Below are 19,763 nucleotides of genomic sequence, written 5' to 3' on the forward strand. Positions count from 1 at the left end.
TGGTTTGGACGTTGGGCGCTCGCGCTCGAAACTGATGGGTCTTGGATTAAATTCACTTGATAATGTTTACTTGTATCTTCCCATTGTTATTTAGGACTGCAATTGATCAGGCTTTCTCTCTTATTGGTATATGTGCATCCTATGTGAGGATTGCTTTGATATAGCCTTAGTTCACATGCTTTTTAAGGAAAGATAGATAGTGACTAGTAGTGTAGTCCCAAATAAGACGAAACACGCCTCTTAGATTTCACTGCTAGCCAGTATCCATTTTGCTTCTTTAAAAGGTGTATATTGTCAAGTTTTTGTGAAACTAATGTAATTGAACTTTATTATAGTTACATGTATTCTATGAATATCAGGTCTATCTATAGTCAGTATAATGGTTGTGGAGATTGTTACGTTTTCTATTGAGATCATGAACCGATTGATATCAGACCACCATTGAAAACCCGAAAGCACTGGACGGCCGTTTCGTCCTATTATGGGACTCCTCAGCAGTGCGCATCCAAGATCCCGCCCGCGGGATTCGAACCCACGGCCTTCAGTCTCGCGCGCGAACGCCTAACCTACTGAACCACTGAGCTGGCATCCACTGGTGATAGTGTCTAACCTCAACCAATCCACGAAATTGCGCGACCATCTTCCATTGTACTGAGTTAGACACCTTTCTCTACCCGACACGGATTAGCTCCACTGGTCACGGCTTCCCACCAGAACTCTGAGAATTTTCTCACGAAGCTAGTCACTAGTGAGCACATGGTAATTATCAGTATATTGGTTGTGGAGATTGTTAAGTTTTTGATTGAGATCATGAAAAAGCTTTAATCTACAAGAAACTTTCGAAGAGTACACTTCTAATCTTATACAATGTTAAACATAAGCATTTCTTTCATATCTATTTCGGTATTTTACAGTACTTCAACTACATTTGTACATTTTTATTCAATGATTCAATGTTGTATGATTATGATGTGGTATCGTCAAATAGATTTATGTTTTCAATAGATGATTCATTCAATAAAAATGTTTATATAAATTTGATTTAGTCAACCAATGGTAACTTTATCATTTAATGAATAGTTAATTGACACCATATTTGACAATTACTATTTATAATATATTTACCTAGTTTATATATGATTAGTTGATTTCATTATCTTTAATCATAAAACAACCATACTTAATACGAGAAGGGGTTTCGATCCTGTGTTCGAATCCTGCGAGGCAGAGTCGTAGATGCGCACTTTTGAGGAGTCTCACAATAGGACGAAATGGCCTTCCAGTTGACTCATGATCTAAACATACTTTATACATTTATGAAGTGTATTCATTAATTAGTGATTGATTAATTGGTTTGATGTCAGCTATAATTTACTTGTATATTATTGATTAATAATGATATTTACATTTGACAGTTGAGATAACAGTATTGCGTTCGAGTTCAAGAGTGAATATCAACTCTGAGATGTAGGTACATCTCGATGATAAACGCTAAGTAGGACGAAACATGTGTCCTGGATTTCATTACTAGCCACTATCCATCTTTGCTTATCTTACTTGTGACTTACGGTAATATCGAAGCAATCTGTACAGTCTTAAACATCGATGGGAAGATACAAACAACTAATACAAAAATGAATTAAACAAAACAATAAGTTTAAATTCATGACTGTTTAATTTCATGATGGTTCTAGTTTTGTATCAATATTGCTTTTATCTGAGACAACTCAACGAATAAGATAATCAGACTTCCCTTCTAGCTGTTAATCCTTGCAATTTTTCATACATTTTCAAAAGAGCAAGCAATCAAAATAATCTGGATGTTTAGAAGAAAAGGTTCAAGAGGAACTCAAGAAACTAATGTCATGTCAGTAATGTGAAAATTAAAGCTTGAAACAAAAACAAATTTATTAGTAGTCAAGGAAAAATTCTATTCTGAAGTGATACGACTCTGTGTTTCAGTATTTCTTCCTATTCTTAAAAGAATCTATCTGATCGAAAGTATGAAACCAGAAGATACTTTGTGAATTTCTTTTTGAGAAAGCAATCATTTGAAGCAAACCATTGATGTTTAAGGTGAATGCTAAATGATGATCTGTCATTGTGGATTCTGTGAAAGCTTCCAACTTCACAATTTGTGTAAACAATAGTTCTATTATCAAAGAACATACATAAATTTACTACGAACCTCAACTCATGCGTTATCTGTAATGACTAAACGCTTCTATAGTCTGTAAACGGAAAGGCGTCGGAGGCGTAAATGACAGCTGTTAGTTGTGTCTGATGCTAACAGTAATCTATCAATAACTAAAATCGTGACTGAGAGCATACAATCACAATTGATTGATCACTGGGTGGCGATCAATGTCATGCGTGTCTAGTCCTTATTAGTGCAGATCGAATGCTATCGATCATGTTGCAATGTGGCCACCAGTCTAGGTGACTCGACACTGTAGGCACTATATATTGAGATTAGATGGTGGTTGGAGGTAGTCAACAGGAAACCCTGAACCCGGGTTTCGTGCTACTTGGCACTCGTCAGCAAGGTGTACCTGTAATCTTGAGGGAACTGGTGCTCTCTGAAGGATTCGATCTCGTGTCACCCAGCTTCAAACATACAAACATGGAAGCTGTTGAGTTTAAACAAAGATTTAAGCGATATAAAAGGAGACTGTAAGCTAGACATTAACACCGTGGGATGCCGGTCGGCTCAGTGGTCTATAGGTTAAGTGTTCGCATGCGAGACTAATAGGTCCTGGGTTTGAATCTTGCGAGGCGGGACCGTGGGCGCGCACTGCTGAGTCCCATACTAGGAAGAAACGGCCGTTCAGTGCTTCCTAGCTTTCCATTCGTGATCTACCTTCAATTGACTCATGAATTCAACCACTGAATTAGAGAAAGTTATTATCATGTATTAGTAACTTCACACTAAGTTGCGAAATACCAGAAATTCGATTTTCTTCTCAATTTGGTATTTTACAAACGCATTATTGACTTATTATTATGAATAATCTACCCAATACTCAATTTTGAAAGTAGTTAGTGTTTATCCTCTGATATTGATGATTTGATCCTGAAGCGTTGATTGCCAACCTCAACAACATCAGCACATATTTCGATGAGCTACTAGGATTTCTCCCCTATCGACTAGCTGCTTGTTCATTTGACCTAGAATTTGGTTGGTTGTTGTCTATTGGTGTGAGATAGTTGTTCGTATGTTTGTTTAGACCGTTTTCACTTCTGACCTGATCTCTGACCTTAGAATTACTTACTCTTTTTCCTGATTAGTTGATCTACTGGGTCAGATTTTATGAATCTATTGATTGGTGCATTACTAGAGTATCTGATTCCAAAAACGTTGTCTAACATTCTATATGTTTCCTCTGTCCAATACTTCGACATTTCATCAGTTGAAGTCATATCAATGGTTGTTATGCATTTATAAGCTTTCATTTAACCTATTGGCTACCATTATACGATTTACTATTAAGTTATTCTCAACCTATCAGTTACAGTCTCTCATAATCACTAACACTTCTAGCTTGATCTTGTATACATGTTACTTCTTATTTTATGGCATGATGATGTCTGACTTGTATATGTACTGCGTATGTCTGAAATACATGATTCATACAACGGAGGCTAAGATTCTGTTCTGGACTCATCGGGCAGGGGAAGGCATGAAGAACTAATAAATACTCATAGTTGACTCTAGGCTGCCCGTATTGGTTAACGCGTCATTGCATTGGCACGATGCTAAAGTCATATAAGTCATGTCTTGTCACGTGGTAAATAACAGGGCGACAGCTTTGTCTTATGCAGTACTCAGTCATCGGAATTTTTTTGTAGATGATGTTTGGTTTGTTTGTTTGTTGTTTTGTCATTTGGCCTAAATAATATAGATTTTATGAGTTCGTGCGCTGCATCTATTACTAACGGCCTTAATAATCTGTTTGTGATCACGTCAAGCCTTTACAAAACTGGTTAGCGTTTTTTTTAGCGAGTTGGTTTTCTACGGGATGGGGTCGCTAACCTCATGCCCAACCCTCCTTCTTTATCCAGACTTGGGATCGGCAGTAGCCTCAGGCGGAGTTTTTATGACTAAATACTAGTAATATTAACCCAGAATAGTGTGATTTGCGTTTTACTTGTTATCTTTGTTATTTTTATGTCCACGTTTTCTAGCTTTAATGCACTTTTTCATATAAATATCGTAACAAGGTGATTGTACTTTCAATGAGGCGTAAGCTAATATCGTTTGCGAATGAATTCACTTGAAGTGAGTCATGTGTATAAGGTAATGAGAGACTAAAATGTATTACAACAGTAATGGATTGATTACATATTTAATATTGTCAGAGAAACATATGAATCCAGTAATACCATAATGTAGCTGTGTATTACTGTAATGTACGTCAGTAGTATTTAATTTTCAAAGAAATATGTCAGCTTTAAAAACGTCAACAGTATGTCCGGAAACATGAAATTCACTAAAAAGATAAAATCTGTAGACCACAAACCACCATTTCTGGACTGTTTAGTTGAAAGCAAATGTAATGATTATATAACAGCTAATATATCCCGAATGTGAACGTGGGAAATACTACCGAAAGATTTTAGTTCGTAAAACTACAGAGACTAACAGCTGAAGCTCTTATTTACTTATTTTAACGCATAGATATTGGTACAAGGAGGCACCAAATACATATGCGCCACACAAATCTCACTCGATATGTGTAAGGGCTGTGATACTAACCGGGTGCCCAAACTGAAAAAAGTGGTTTTCTTAGGGAGCCACTCCCCGAACCTTCGATATGGTCTGATCCACAAAGCAGTGGAGCATCGTAAGGAGATGCAGTCTCATGGTAGCCGGTGACCAACGACTGGCTCATACTCCATTTGTTCTCGCAGGATACTGGAGCTCATGTGCACTATTGGTTTGGAATCAGGGTTTTCCAACTCCCCTAGGTGGATTCTCTATGTCCACCAACCCGGTTAAAGAGTCGGACATTCTCTTTTCGTCCTCTCAATTTAGTAAACAATACCTCCGCCACGAGAAGAAAGTGAGTAGGACTTCCCTGGCAGAGGCTATGTGAGAGCATTTCAAGAGGGAGAAGTGACTCTCCCCACACCCGGTCGTACCAGAGCATTTGGGGAAAATCCAAACAGTATTAATAAGAGAGATGAAATACAATTAGCTATCGTACGGCAACTAATAATTAACAAGCAAACTTGAACTTCTCTTTATATTTTATTGTAGTTAATCTATCGCTTATTATGAGAACAACAACGATTATCTCAACTAGTTCTAATCAGTTAGTTTAACTTGAATATATGATGAACTGTTGGGGATGTTAGATCCCCAGAATTCACTTGGTAAATACCCTTATTTTGTAATTTTTTATTTTGAAAATTTGAATTACTTTGTTTTCGTACCAAAAGCGCTCATTTTCACCTTCATGTTGTATTTCCCACTTGGGAGAATCTTAAACGCTATTATAGTTCGTTGTATCTTTTAGTAGGTTATTTTGTAACGTTTCCCAAGGACAATTTAATGCTATATATATACGTTTGATTTGTACCTATTGTTATTGCTCGTGCTTCTGTCTGCTTACGGAATATACTTCCTCGTTTCGAACTTAAACTTCTCTCTCTAGTTAGCGGTGCTGGCTAGCTTATTGGTGTTTGGTCACAGAGTCTTTGTTCCATTCGCAGACTAGGTGAACTCGTAATCGCTTCAAACGTAGCATGAACAATCAACTTGATCACCATAATAACACAAACATTTATTTTTGTTTACTTGTCGTTATTTTATGTATGCGTTGACATATTTAATTCATATTATCTATCAAATTATCTGATTTTATCAAGGACATCTAATTATATCTCCTTGAAAAAGTTTGAATCAGAATGCTAAAAGATCATCCATATCCACCAATACGATTAAAGCGCCGAGCATTCGCTCCTCATCGTCTGAATTTCGTAAACAACACTCCCGCCGCAAGAAAGGAGTGAGTAGGAATTCCCTATCACTGACTATATACGCGTAGCATTTCGAGAGGGGAAGCTAACTCTCCCCACTCTCGGTTGTATCACAGCATTTGGGGAATCTAGAAAGATAGCAACCTAGATAACATTGAGAAACAATTCATTTTGTATTCCTTTTAAAGTCGATCAAACTTTACAAAGTAGAAATATTAAGTACAGTCTAAGAATTACTACAGTAAGGAAAAAAAAGAAAGAAAAGAAACATAGATCGATGACAAAATGGTTTAAAAAACAATTCGATTAAGAAGTGGACCCACCTATTTACTCAATTTCAAGCCTACTAGATGGAATGTTTGTATGTATTCTTTTTTTCTTAAATACTACAACGAGTGATGTAAATAGAGAGAGGGATAAGCAAATAGAAGCAGAGGGAGGGACGGAGGGTAGGAAAGAAAAACATAAATCAATACAAATACATGAGGAACAAAGGTTATACACAAAGGTCACAATTGTTTTAAATGTCTTGCTATTTCAAAGGAACTGACACAAACAGGGAAACTGTTGAAAGATTCGTTTTCAATTAAATTCTTCATTGAATAGTAATTCATGTATTACAATAATAGTAAGAGATAAAGAGATCGTTGTCATATCAAATGATGAATAACTATTTGTCGATATGTTTATTTGGTCTTTTTATCACAAACAATTCGATGACAACTATCATCTTCAACATCATCACTATGATCATTATGTACACGCATATCAATAGGATTATTAGTATTATCAACAGTGACAGTATCCTCAAAACTTGTAACATCGTTTGGATTGTTAGTATTACTACTACTACTACTACAACAACTACTACTAGTAGTATGATTATCTTTGTGATTACTAATATGTCCAGTATGCTTTTTGGTAGACTGTTGCTTGAAACATTTAGTAGATTTGATACAAGTTGCGGAAGACGATGATGAACCACCACGAGTTGTATTGGCAGACTGAAATAAAATGAAATAAAATGTTTTAAAAATTAAAGAATATTAACCACATAATTGAAAGATGTGGTGTAAACTGAGGTTAGATTATGATGTTAACATTTTTAATGTTCATTCATTGTGCCATATGTATCTGCATTGGCTTGGACAACTGAATTTGTTCTTGACAATCGACTAAAGTAAACAGGATGAAGGACTGAGTAGACGCCCAACTTCGTGACCAACAGGCAGGATTCCGTAAGGATAGATCGTGTACAGACCAAATCGCAACTCTACAGATCATTGTGGAACAATCAATTAAATGGAATTCATCACTCTACATCAACTTCATTGACTACGAGACAGCATTTGATAGCGTGGACAGAACAACACTATGGAAACTTCTTCGACACTACGGCGTGCCTCAGAAGATAGTCAATATCATACAGAACTCATATGATGGATTACACTGCGTAATTGTGCATGGAGGACAGTTGACAAAGTCGTTCGAAGTGAAGACCGGTGTTAGGCAAGGTTGCTTACTCTCACCCTTTCTCTTTCTCCTGGTGATCGACTGGATCATGAAGACGTCAACGTCTGAAGGGAAGCGCGGGATACAATGGACATCTAAGATGAAGTTGAACGATCTAGACTTCGCAGATGATCTGGCCCTTCTATCCCAAACGCAACAACAAATGCAGGAGAAGACGAACAGTGTAGCAGCAGCCTCAGCAGCAGTAGGTCTCAATATACACAAAGGGAAAAGCAGGATCCTCTGATACAACACAGAATGCACCAATCCAATCACAATTGACGGAGAAGATTTGGAAGATGTAAAAACCTTTACATATCTGGGCAGCATCATTGATGAACAGGGTGGATCTGATGCAGATGTGAAGGCGCGGATCGGCGAAGCAAGAGCAGCATATTTACAACTGAGGAACATCTGGAGCTCAAAGCAACTGTCAACCAACACCAAGGTCAGGATTTTCAATACAAATGTCAAGACAGTTCTACTGTATGGGGCAGAAACCTGGAGAACTACGAAAGCCATTATCCGGAAGATACAGGTGTTTATTAACAATTGTCTACGCAAAATACTTCAGATCCATTGGCCGGACACTGTCAGCAACAACGTACTGTGAGACAGAACAAACCAGATCCCAGCGGAGGAAGAAATCAGGAAGAAGCGCTGGAAGTGGATAGGACACACATTGAGGAAAGCACCCAACTGCGCCACAAGACAAGCCCTCACATGGAACCCTCAAGGTCAAAGGAAAAGAGGAAGACCAAAGAACACATTGCGCCGAGAAATGGAAATAGACATGAGAAAAATGAACAAGAATTGGATGGGACTAGAAAAGAAGGCCCAGGACAGAGTGGGTTGGAGAATGCTGGTCAGCGGCCTATGCTCCATTGGGAGTAACAGGCGTAAGTAAGTAAGTAATCGACTAAAGTGCCTAGTATTAGTAAACTGAATAATGACTACAAAAATCATATGAATATACACAACTCTTCCTCGAACGAAGGCAAAGGTGTATAAGCTAAAACTTTGACTGAGTGTACAATTGACTTCATCCAATATGATTCCTTGTTGATCATCTCTCATCTACCATTTGACCTTGAGATGTTATACAGAGACAGGCGCATGATGTCTTCAGCTGATCAACAAGTCAATACGAGATCCAAACAGCTGTAGGTACAGTAATTTTTTTTTTATCACTGAATTAAACAAAAAGGTTAAGAAAGATCAGTGAAATTTGGTAGCATTTACTGAGTTGATAGATGCTTGATAACTCATCCAGTAAGGCTTGAAGAATAATAAAGAGTGACGACAATGTGAACTGATAAAAAGTCTACCTAATGACCGTGACCTGTGTATGGCAGTGATAGCAAAAGGAATGAGAAAGACAGAGGCGATACATAACACAAGACAACTATTCTGACTTATTAAGAAAATAGGCAATAACGACACAAATGTTAATAAGACTATATTCGAAAAAGATGAAACGGTGATACACTTTCAATCTAAGAAATTAAAAGGGATGAATAGACCAATAATTATCATGTTAAGTCCAATGGTGTCCTTGGACTTTAGATGGACATTTCCTATTGGTCGATATCTGTTCACTTGTTGAATATTGTACAAAATGTTGTTTTCTATTTTTATGGTACGATGTGGTATGCTTGATTGGTATATAAACAAAGTATGTTTGAAATATAATGATTCATATCTCCGAGGCTGTGGCTTGTGTTCTGGACTCAACTGACTGGGCTAGACAGGGAAGCGAGACCAATCGAGACTCTAGGCCGTCTGTTCGTGTTTACGTGTCACTGTAATCAATCGATAAGTACGCTGCTCTCTAATTTTCCAGTCAAGGACACAACAATTAGCACAGGGTAAAAATCGACTCAACTTAAAGTCATAACAAATACTTTAGCCAATACACAGAAGATCGTGATGGCTTAACACCGATGACCTTGGTCTTGATTCCTGACTATCCCAGTTTATAAGAAAGGACTGAAAACTTCTAACGATTACCACAGATGAGTCAGTTTGACTGAGTGTCTAAAATACTAACCTAACTCATGAAGAGTGAACTCGAGGAAATCAGGGACGTTCAAGAACTGAATGTATGTGTATTGACCAAATAATCACTTCCGTCAGGTTTTTGAACATTGCCATAATTATCAACATCTAAAACAGTTGTATTTCTTGACTTTGGGGCAACATTCGACTCCGTTGACCGAGAGGCTAATGTGGAAATGGTTATCATTAAAAAGTATGCTGAAGAACTTTGTGAATACTCTCTCCTTGAAAACATGAAGTATATCAATCAGCTTATTATGTAGTAGTGGGTAATTAGACTGTAAAGTGTAAAACATCGCCTGGCAAGAGTTGTTTCACTGCTTTTTTATAATTGCAAATTGAGTCAATTGCTCTACTAGAGTTGAAAAGTTCATCAATTGAGATTAAAAAACTTTAACAACGCCAATTCTGAAAAATCAATTATTAAAAATGCCGTAAATATGTCACAATACTCAGTCGGACCGCTATAACGTAGGACCAGGCATACATATGCATCGGTCCAAGTTGCCACACCTCATTAGCACAGCAAGACGAACATCAGATTCATAGAAGCAGTTAACTCAATGGTGTAATATATAAAAGAAAGACTTTATGTAAGAATATGATACAGGGAGAAAGAATTAGTTCGTAGAAAGAAAGATATCAAACATTTTTAGTATCATAGTTTAAGGGAAGAGAGACAGTGTATACACCTACACCATTGTGATCGATTCTGAGCCATGTCACCAACAGTCTCCAACTATTGGCTACGATAGTCACGCGGACCCCAACCAAGCAGTCTGCAACTACCAACATGGCTAAGACTAGAAATGAGTGACTTCAGGCACTAATGCCACATTTAAGTTTATGTCACAGTACTACGAAATCCTAAGCAATGTCTCACGTAACTGTTCAATACAATCCCAAGGGAAACGGATAACTAGTAATAGTTCATATAAAAAAATGATGATCATTTGAAAACGTCACTGTGACCGTGTAGTTGGGACATTTGAAGTTCAATGTCATGAAATGAACTAAGTCAAATTTTAACCAATAAGTTCATATTGTGAATTCCACTCTACCTACTAAAGTGGCAACGCACTATCATAAGCCCGCTTACAATAAATATGGCTCATGTACCACTACAGGAAAATCCATGTGGTTCCAGAGTTGGGTTGAACTGGTGATCTTATTAAACCTCTGAGTTATCAATCTCAAAACTTTTTCTCTGAAGACATTTAGGGATATTGGATAAAACAGATTAACATATCAATAAAAATATGAATTATCATGGTACAATTTACATTTAATATTGCAGTATACATACCATATAGATTAAACGGATTTGTTCAGCTGCCCATTTAGCTAACTGTCGATTTTTATCTGTACTGGACAGTGATGATGCCTGAACTGGTGATACAGTATTTAAACTATTGACTTGTTGTTGTTTAGGTGATACTTGATTTATATTTAATCGACTACTCTGGTTATTATGATGATTGACATTGATGCCAAGATTATCATCAATAAGACTTGAATAAGTGTTTCCAACAGATGGTCCATTGTGTAGTTTATTCTCTGTTGTTAACGGTAGCATCTTAATTGATTTTGATATATGATTATCTAAAGCGGAGCATGTCTAAAAGCGAAGATAAAGAAATAAAAATGGTTGGAAAAATGTTGAAAATCGAGGTGAACAGGAAAAAGCCACACACAAAAATAGAACACGTTCTTTTGTTTGACTACATCTATGTGTCAAGGACTATCAATACATACATGACTGCTGAATGCATAGAAAATTCGAGGGAACGCACAAAAGAATGAGAGTTGTGTTGTGGAGATAATGCACTGAGAAAACAGATCTTTTAAGGCAGATTTAACAATTCATTAGGAGTCGTGATCATAGCAAGCTAAACTTAAGATGAGGACGCCCATCAACCCATCGTGTTTATGAAAATACTGAATACGAGTGGTCCCTTGTGCCTGGATAGTTGATCATAAATTGAGTTTGGGAAAAATTTTGTCTGTGTACAAAATTCTAGCAAAACGTGAAATGACAAAATAGGCTACACAGTCTAAATTCCAGGGTTGCTGAAAACATTGTTACAGAAATGATACAAATGTACTGCTGACATACATGAGAAGTAGGTTGCTATCTGTTCAATGAAGAAGAAATTATACTGATTTACTGTTTGGATCCAAGATGTAAAAATACATACACCCTAGATAGATAGATCAAATGAATTAACTAATGAGTATAATATCTAGCCCCTAAATGCCCTGGTACGGCCGAGAGTGGGGAGAGTCACCTCTCCCTTTCGAAATGCTCTCACATGGACACATGTATAAGCATAATATAAGTCTGGTCATTGTGAGGATTTGTCGACAAAGTGTACCTGTAGCATACAGAATTGAACTTATATTCAAATGGAAACTTAAATATTTTTGAGTTACTTTTCAATGAACAGTTAGACAATCAGTCAGTCGGAGGCAATATAGGACATGGCATATATTTGTATTCAGTCAAGTTCCAAGACTCTATTGTCACAGAAAGATGGAATTTTTAACGCAAATCCCACAATGATAGAGGTAGTAACACTACTAGCAATGATAGAAAAGATTAGGCATCGAAGATACGATTCGAGAAGTAAATATAAATGAAATAAAAAATAGTAAATTTATGAAGACTTTACAAAGCTTAAAATGTGAAAGAAGATCAAGAGTGAATCCATCTGCACCATTTTGAGCCATTGGTTACAACAATCACGCTGAACCCATCGCTCAGTCTCAAAGTCAGTCTTCATGGATTGACTTCATGTCTTAGTTTGGATGAGTCTAGCCTTTTTCTAAGCTACTCCTATTACACCAGACAACACCAATAGTCGAAATAGTCGGTAGATAGGGGCATGGAAATATACATCCCAACCACACTTCAGTCGATAAACATTTACTACCTAGTCAATCCATTTTGTCATATTTATCTAGTACTCTGAATCTAACCTCAGAATTGCTCTATCCGCAGTCCCGAAATACACGACCAATCATTCAAAATATCTATGATCGAATACTAATAATCAAAAGATACCCTCCGTTTTTAAGGGTTACATTTCACATGTACAGAGTAGAACGGAGAGAACTGTTGCACAGCAAACTTGTCATTTAGTTTGGAAATGGATATCTCGTCTATGATACAAGTGATGCATGTTGGCAAAATCGAAGGGAACTTTTTAAATTCGTGCCGACATCTCGTCAGTCACTAACTCATCAGGAGTGATGAGACTTCCAAGATAAGTGAAGCGGTCAACAAATGAGGCATGAAAACTATAATTGTCTATCTATTCCGCATGGTATTGGCCATAATCCAGAACACAATGTATATTTAAATATTTTAACAGTCATAAGTAGATTCTTTTAAGGAAAATCCGGACGTAACATAAAGAAAAGACAGTGATCACTATAAGACTATGCAATGAAAGCAAATTATTAATTAAAATGAAGTCAAGATATAGAACGTAACCGGAGATTTATAATAGAAGTCAGGCGTTTTGTACAATCACTTTAGAGGGAATTACATGTGCAGTTATAAACATACCCAGTAAAAATCATTCTAAGGAACATTTTACTTCATTTAATCAATTAGTGGTGAATTTCAGAGCATAATTTTTATTGAGAGTATCATTTCAAAATCTAATTTTCAGTTGATTTGCATTCTTTATCTGGAAAGTTGAAATACACTACAGTGGTGATGTGTTTACAGGAGACATATGTAGGTAGGTACCTTTAGATAATTAAAGTGGAGCCTGAAGTGAAAATTACAGTTTTATATACAATACTGATAGACCAAATCAACGGGAAAATGTTCAGCAATGCTAGATATCACATTTTTATTGAACATCGAAAAAGGATGGTTATCCTTATACGTTTCATTGGGATTTTATGACTGGTTAGCTATTGTTAAAATTAAAAATAGAAACCATACACAGATGTCTGGAACAACCTTCAGAACTACTAGTACTGAAAATGTAACACTAATGAAATAACATAAACTGAACATGATTAAACTAATAGATTTGCCTAGTTACAAAGATTTGTTTCTATGATGGGTAAGAGTGGATGTTGACTAGCCATTTTTTTAGCTTTATTTCTCACCGTGATTGCTTTTGTGTATTATGTGATAAACGAATTACATTTATAGTATTATAAATCGATTGTACGATTATACTAGGCTTTTTCTTCTAAATAAATGATATATCAAATGAGGCTAGATAGATCGCATGCTGTATCAATGTGACATTGTAGATGGGCGGTTAATGGTGAATGATTGAACTATTCACCTAGTCAAAGGTTCCACTCACACGTTCCAGACTGGATTAGTTCGACTATTAGCAATAAAGCTTCTTATGTAGTATTTAGTTTCTTCCTTTGTATAAATGAGTTGATCTGGTGTCGATCTGACCGAAATAAACACAACAGTACATGGCGTTGAATAAAAAAAATGCAAAAATCGAAAAAGTCAATACATCGAATAAGAAAAACTATTGACTTACAAGTAGAAGTCCGTATAAACTACGAAGGTTATTAGGGCACAATAGACAAGCTTGACTATAATAAGCTCTGGCTAATTCTAAATTTTCTGTTCCACCTTCAGTGTATTTAATCTGAAGAGGTAATGAAAAAAAGAAATCAAATATACAAAATGAACATGTTCAAAATTAACTTTGATTTAGTTTAATGTATTAGGTATTATACAGTCAGTTAGTCAGCTACAATGTAGGACGAGGCACATATAAATATGCATTGGTTCAAGTTTCCATACGTTATTAACACAACAAGATGAACAGAAATAGGGTAATTTGACATAAATAACAGAATTAATAATGAACAGTTCTATTTTTTGCTTCCAGTTCAAAACATAACAGTTAAATACATTTTCTATCTCGTATATCTTAAGCCCCCATATGCCCTGGTACGGCCGAGAGTGGGGAGAGACATATCTCCTTATGAAAATGTTCCCATATGGCCACATGTATACAACCACTGCCACACAAGTTCTACTCACTGCCTTTTCGCGGCATTACCGTTGCTTATGAAATTGAGAGAACAAAAAGCAAATGTCCTGAGCTTTAACCCACCGTACTCATACTCCGCGCTTTGTAGAGTTGTAGAAGACATCTAGAGTTATAGGAAGCATCTACGAAGTCAGTAATAAGCATTCCAGTAAGAGACCTGTCAACTGTATGCGATGCACATTGTTCCGAAAGATGGTCGCGCAATATCGCGTATTGATTGAAGTTCGGTATTAAAATTGTCGGATCCCGGCTCAGTGGTCTAGAGGTTAGGCGTTCGCGCGTGAGACCGGAGTTCAAGTTCTGTGTACGAACTGCTGAAGAGTCCCATACTAGAACTAAACGGCCATCCAGTACTCTCAGGTTTTCAATGGTGGTCTAAGATCGATTGGTTCATGATCTCAGTGAAATACATTTATTGCCACCAAATAACAGGTAGTACTAACCACAGAAGTGAATAATGTAAAAATATCCAAGATATATTCTGATCAAAAAACAATCCGAAGAATCGGATTTCATTACCGACTACAAATAGTAGAAATCACTTGAAACTAATCCCTATCAAAGTCTGAATCCACTGAGTCAGTTGAAAACTGGAAGTAAAAGTAGTAACCTACAATTTAACATAGTGAACGCATAACTAGCAATACGTTCTACCCTACAATTTTCACTGATAGTAAGGTAATAAGAATCTAAATTCTAAACCAAATGACTTTAGTTTGATTTTCAGCCTTCAATCAGTAATTTAAAAGTTCTGATCCTGCCCCAACCAATTCAGTGTAAATGGGTGGATAGTTTTAGAAATTACTAGACAGTGTGGAATCAAACTCAAGTGCACGAACCCGTACTTAGTAAATGAACACTGCAAAAAATCACAACGATAGTAACAATAGTTAGATATTGTGTTTATACATAGTATTTGCAGACAAATTATACCATGAACTGACTATAGTCAAACAAATACTGTAAATTAGGGGTAGCTGTCTCATGGTGGATCGGAACTCGTCAGGTGTACGCATGTACCACCCTGTCAGGGACTCAAACAACAATTAATCCTCGTGGCAAGCACCTTAACTCTCAACATTTACATCTCTTCACAAAACTATCAAGAATTCTTCTTTTGGTTGCTAGTGAGCACATGATTACTATCAGTGTAAAGTATTTGTACAGTTAAATATGTTCAGGACATCCGGATCAAACACAAAACATGATGACCTCTAATTAAATAATATAGTTACTAGTTTTCAAGATGAATAAATTAGTCATTTTTAGGATATCAGAGCAATAGGATACTTCAACGAACACATTGAAGTAACATTCTATCAAAAGTAAAAGATATTTTACACTTAAAGAGATCAAGAACATTTCTTTCGAAAAAAATATTGTGTTTAAGATGAACTCACCAAAAACAACAATATTGATGCTTTCAACAGATCAACAACTGTATCGACATACAAATTTGCTATCCAAAATTGAAACTCTTAATAAGATCGTTTAGTGTATTAAAACACTTTTGTATAGAAATCCATAACTGACCAAAGCTTGGCAAGTTACGAGAAATAATCAGAGTGCTGGAAAATTTTGAAGTTAAAACTGAAACGGAAACTCTTTGAAAGAGTAACACTAGTGGTAGTTTATATGAATCTGAGGAAATCGCTAATTAGTTTGCACATGATTCCCTTATTTATGATGAATGAATAATCCAATGATTTTATTTACTCCTAGAAACGCACCTAAACTTCATGTCGAATTATGAAACAAGAGTGATTAGACATGAACTATGCAGCTAAAACCGACAACCAGATAAACTTACCTCAGCATAACGTTGATAATAGAGATGATTAGAAGGATTAGACAAAATCATTTCTTCCATACAAAACGCAGCGTGTTTATAGTCACATTCTGATAGATAAAGGTCAGCTAATTCATTCCATGCTTCAAAATCGCTCATAAAACTATACGGAAACAAAAAGATATTTGAAATAACAAATCATTTTATTTTCTTAAACATTGTTTTAAGACTACTTAAATGAATTTAAGTAGACTAATACTTTGAAAGTATATTAAGTATAGATGCCGAGATAGTTTAATTAGTACGTTTAAACCTGTTGAAATGTTGGTAAATCATAATTAATACATATCATTTTTTGACGTCCCATTTCAGTAGTTAGATTCACACCCTGATACGGCTGAGGGTGGGGAGATTCTGCTCTCCCTCTCCAGATGCTCTCACATGGCCACGTGCGTAAAACTACTGATACACAAGTCCTACTCACTGCCTTCTCTCGTCAGAGGTGTTGTCTACGAAATTGAGGACGAAAAGCGAATACCCGGTGCTTTAACTAGGTTGGTGGAAACGGTGGGTCCACCTAGAGGAGTTGGAACATTTATATTCCAAGCCAATGGTGTACAAGGGCTCCAGGATCCTGAGGAAACAAATGGATTATGAACCTATTGTTGATCACCGGCTACCATGGTACTGAATCTCCTGACGTTGTTCCACTGCATTGTGGATCAAACTATTAGGTCGGAGGCTGTGGCGCCCCAAGAAAACCACCTGCTTCAGTTTGGGCACCCGAGTAATATTACAGCCCTTACACATATCAAATGAGACCTGTGTGGCGCATATGTATTCGGTGCACCTTTGTACCAATGTCTATGTGTTCAAATAAATAAATAAAAACTGTGTAAGCAAAAAAATTCAACATAACATAGAGAAAACACAAACCTTTACTTACAACAAGGATATCATTTAAGTTTGGGAACAAACAATCAGTTGTTATACAATGCAAATTATAGAATCTATCGTGGCATCAGTGCTTGAAGTCACTAACTTCTAGTCTTAGCCATGTTGGTAGATACAGACTACTTGGTTGGGGTCCGCGTGACTATCGTGATCAATGGTTGGAGACTCTAAGTGACATGGCTCAGAATCGATCACAATAGCGTCGGTGTATACACTCTCTGTCTTCCTTTAAACTATGAGATTAAAATCGCTTCATATCTTTCTTTCTACAAACTGATTCTTTCTTCCTGTACTATATCCTTATATGCAATCTTTGTTTTATATATGACCACCACTGAATTAACTACTTTTACGAATCCGGTGTCCATCTTGTTGTGTTAATGAGGTATGGCAACTTGGAACAATGCATATATGTGCCTGGTCGTACGTTGTAGCTGACCGACTGATAGAATCTATCTATCTATTTCATTGTCAAACTCATTCTTTTTTATAAAATCACAATATTTAAAAATCTACATGCTTAATAAATCGGATCAATAAAGAATCCGTTTTTTCTCTCAGCAACAACAACAACAAAATCCATCCAAAGTTTATTGTACAAAGGTCATAACAACGAGAAACAAAACAACAACTTGAACAAACAAAACATAATTTATAGTTAGAGAAAAAAAACAGTCTATGTTAACTGGAATAGGTAAATGAACCATTACGAGAATAATAACCCAATTCTTACAACTCATTAATAGCATTCAAAGAAATTTGAAGATAAATTATTACAGTTCTACAATTATCACTAGTACGTAGTACTGATGTATCGCAATTTACATTCTCAATTTGGTGGAGCTCACATATAATTACGACATTTCATAATGAATTAACAAGAAAAATTCCTTTAAAATCATACAATCCAACACAAAAACAAAAATTAATTAACGATATTTTACAACCGTCATCCATTGCTTAAGGTGAATAATTGTAACATATGCGGCCGAGTTGAACACCAACATTCATGGATTCTCACTAGAATTCCAGGAATGATACCTTAAATTTAGTCATTAATGAGCACATGTTTATTATTATAGGGTTTTGTGGATGCGCAGGGCCAATCACAGTTCTAGACTGCTCACACGTGTTTACGCCCTTGTACGGCCGAGAGTGGGGAGAGTCCGCTGTCCCTCTCCAGATGTTCTCACATGACCACGCGTATATAGCCTCTACCAGGGAAGTCCTACTCACTGCCTTCCCTCACCGGGGTATTGTTTACGAAAATGAGAGGACGAAAAGCAAATGTCCGGTGCTTTAACTGGATTCCAAACCAATGGTGCACATCGGCTCCAGTATCCTGCGGGAACAAACGGCGTATGAACCAATTGTTGGTCACCGGCTACCATGAGACTGCATCTCCTTACGATGCTCCACTGCCTTGTGGATCACACTTTCAGGTCGAACGCTCGGGGAGTGGCCTTCTAAGAAAACCACCTTCATCGGTTTGGGCACCCTGGCAGTGTCACAGCTCTCACACATATGGAATGAGATTTGTGTGGCGCATATGTATTTGGTGCTTCTTTGTACCAATATCTATGTCTTAAGATAAAAAAACGCGTCACTGATTCGATCGATAAGTCACTACTCTCTAATCAACGGTCACACGTTATAACAACACTGTTAAGGATTCTCCCATACTAGAACGAAACAACTGTCCAGTGCTTCTAGGCTTTTAATGGTAGTCTAGCTAAGATTAACTTATGATTTGAAAACTTCGAAAATTCTACAACCACAACAAAAACTCCCCTACACTAATCACAAAAAAAATAATAAATGTCAGTGAAAGCAAACAGATTATTAGCGAGACTATAATTAATGGACGAACCAACCACGTATAAGATAACAGGTCTTGGATTTTGACGCGAAATTCACTCATCCATTTGGTTAAATAGAGTCTTGGCATTATAGCTAATGTCAGTTCGTAATGGAAACCTTAAATCTAATTCCTAACCTTAACCATCAATTATAAATCATAATCCAAATTCTTCACACTAATATATAACCCTCATTTGGTCCTAGTTATCAGGTAAACATTCACAAGGTCAGTATAGCGTCTCTCAAAAGTGATCCATAAATTATAGTTTCACCAGATTATTTGGTTCATATCATGAACCAACTGATAATAAAATCTATCAGCAATTAAATTAATAAATGAAAGATTTTAGATATAAAATTCTAATAATTTCTATAGTAGGAGGAAACAATTGTTCATCAGTTTATCATTAACTATGTATTAGTTATCAGTGAAACAAAAAACACAGTTAATCTGGAGAGAGAATATGTAAACGGAATACAATATTCAATCTACAATGTGTGATCAAAGCGTTAAAAGAAACAAGCGTTTCAGTGTTATTCTACTCAACAAAAAACCACAA

At 36.4% G+C, this 19,763-nt stretch overlaps 1 protein-coding gene across 1 annotated transcript in view; it reads right to left on the reverse strand.

Moving 5' to 3' along the window:
* Positions 1–5,418: 5,418 nt before the first annotated feature.
* The window catches only part of EMC2 (ER membrane complex subunit 2), a 52,961-nt gene continuing 38,616 nt past the window's right edge, over positions 5,419–19,763 (reverse strand). Inside the window, exons 14-17 of the mRNA XM_051217087.1 lie at positions 16,411–16,552; positions 14,079–14,189; positions 10,859–11,170; positions 5,419–6,986 (exon numbers count right to left, since the gene is read on the reverse strand). Of these exons, the coding sequence (XP_051065722.1) occupies positions 6,669–6,986; positions 10,859–11,170; positions 14,079–14,189; positions 16,411–16,552 (883 nt within the window). The 3' untranslated portion in view covers positions 5,419–6,668. The remainder of the gene's footprint in view (positions 6,987–10,858; positions 11,171–14,078; positions 14,190–16,410; positions 16,553–19,763) is intronic.

This window comes from Schistosoma haematobium, chromosome 6, assembly GCF_000699445.3.
Source record: "Schistosoma haematobium chromosome 6, whole genome shotgun sequence".
NCBI lineage: Eukaryota > Metazoa > Platyhelminthes > Trematoda > Strigeidida > Schistosomatidae > Schistosoma > Schistosoma haematobium.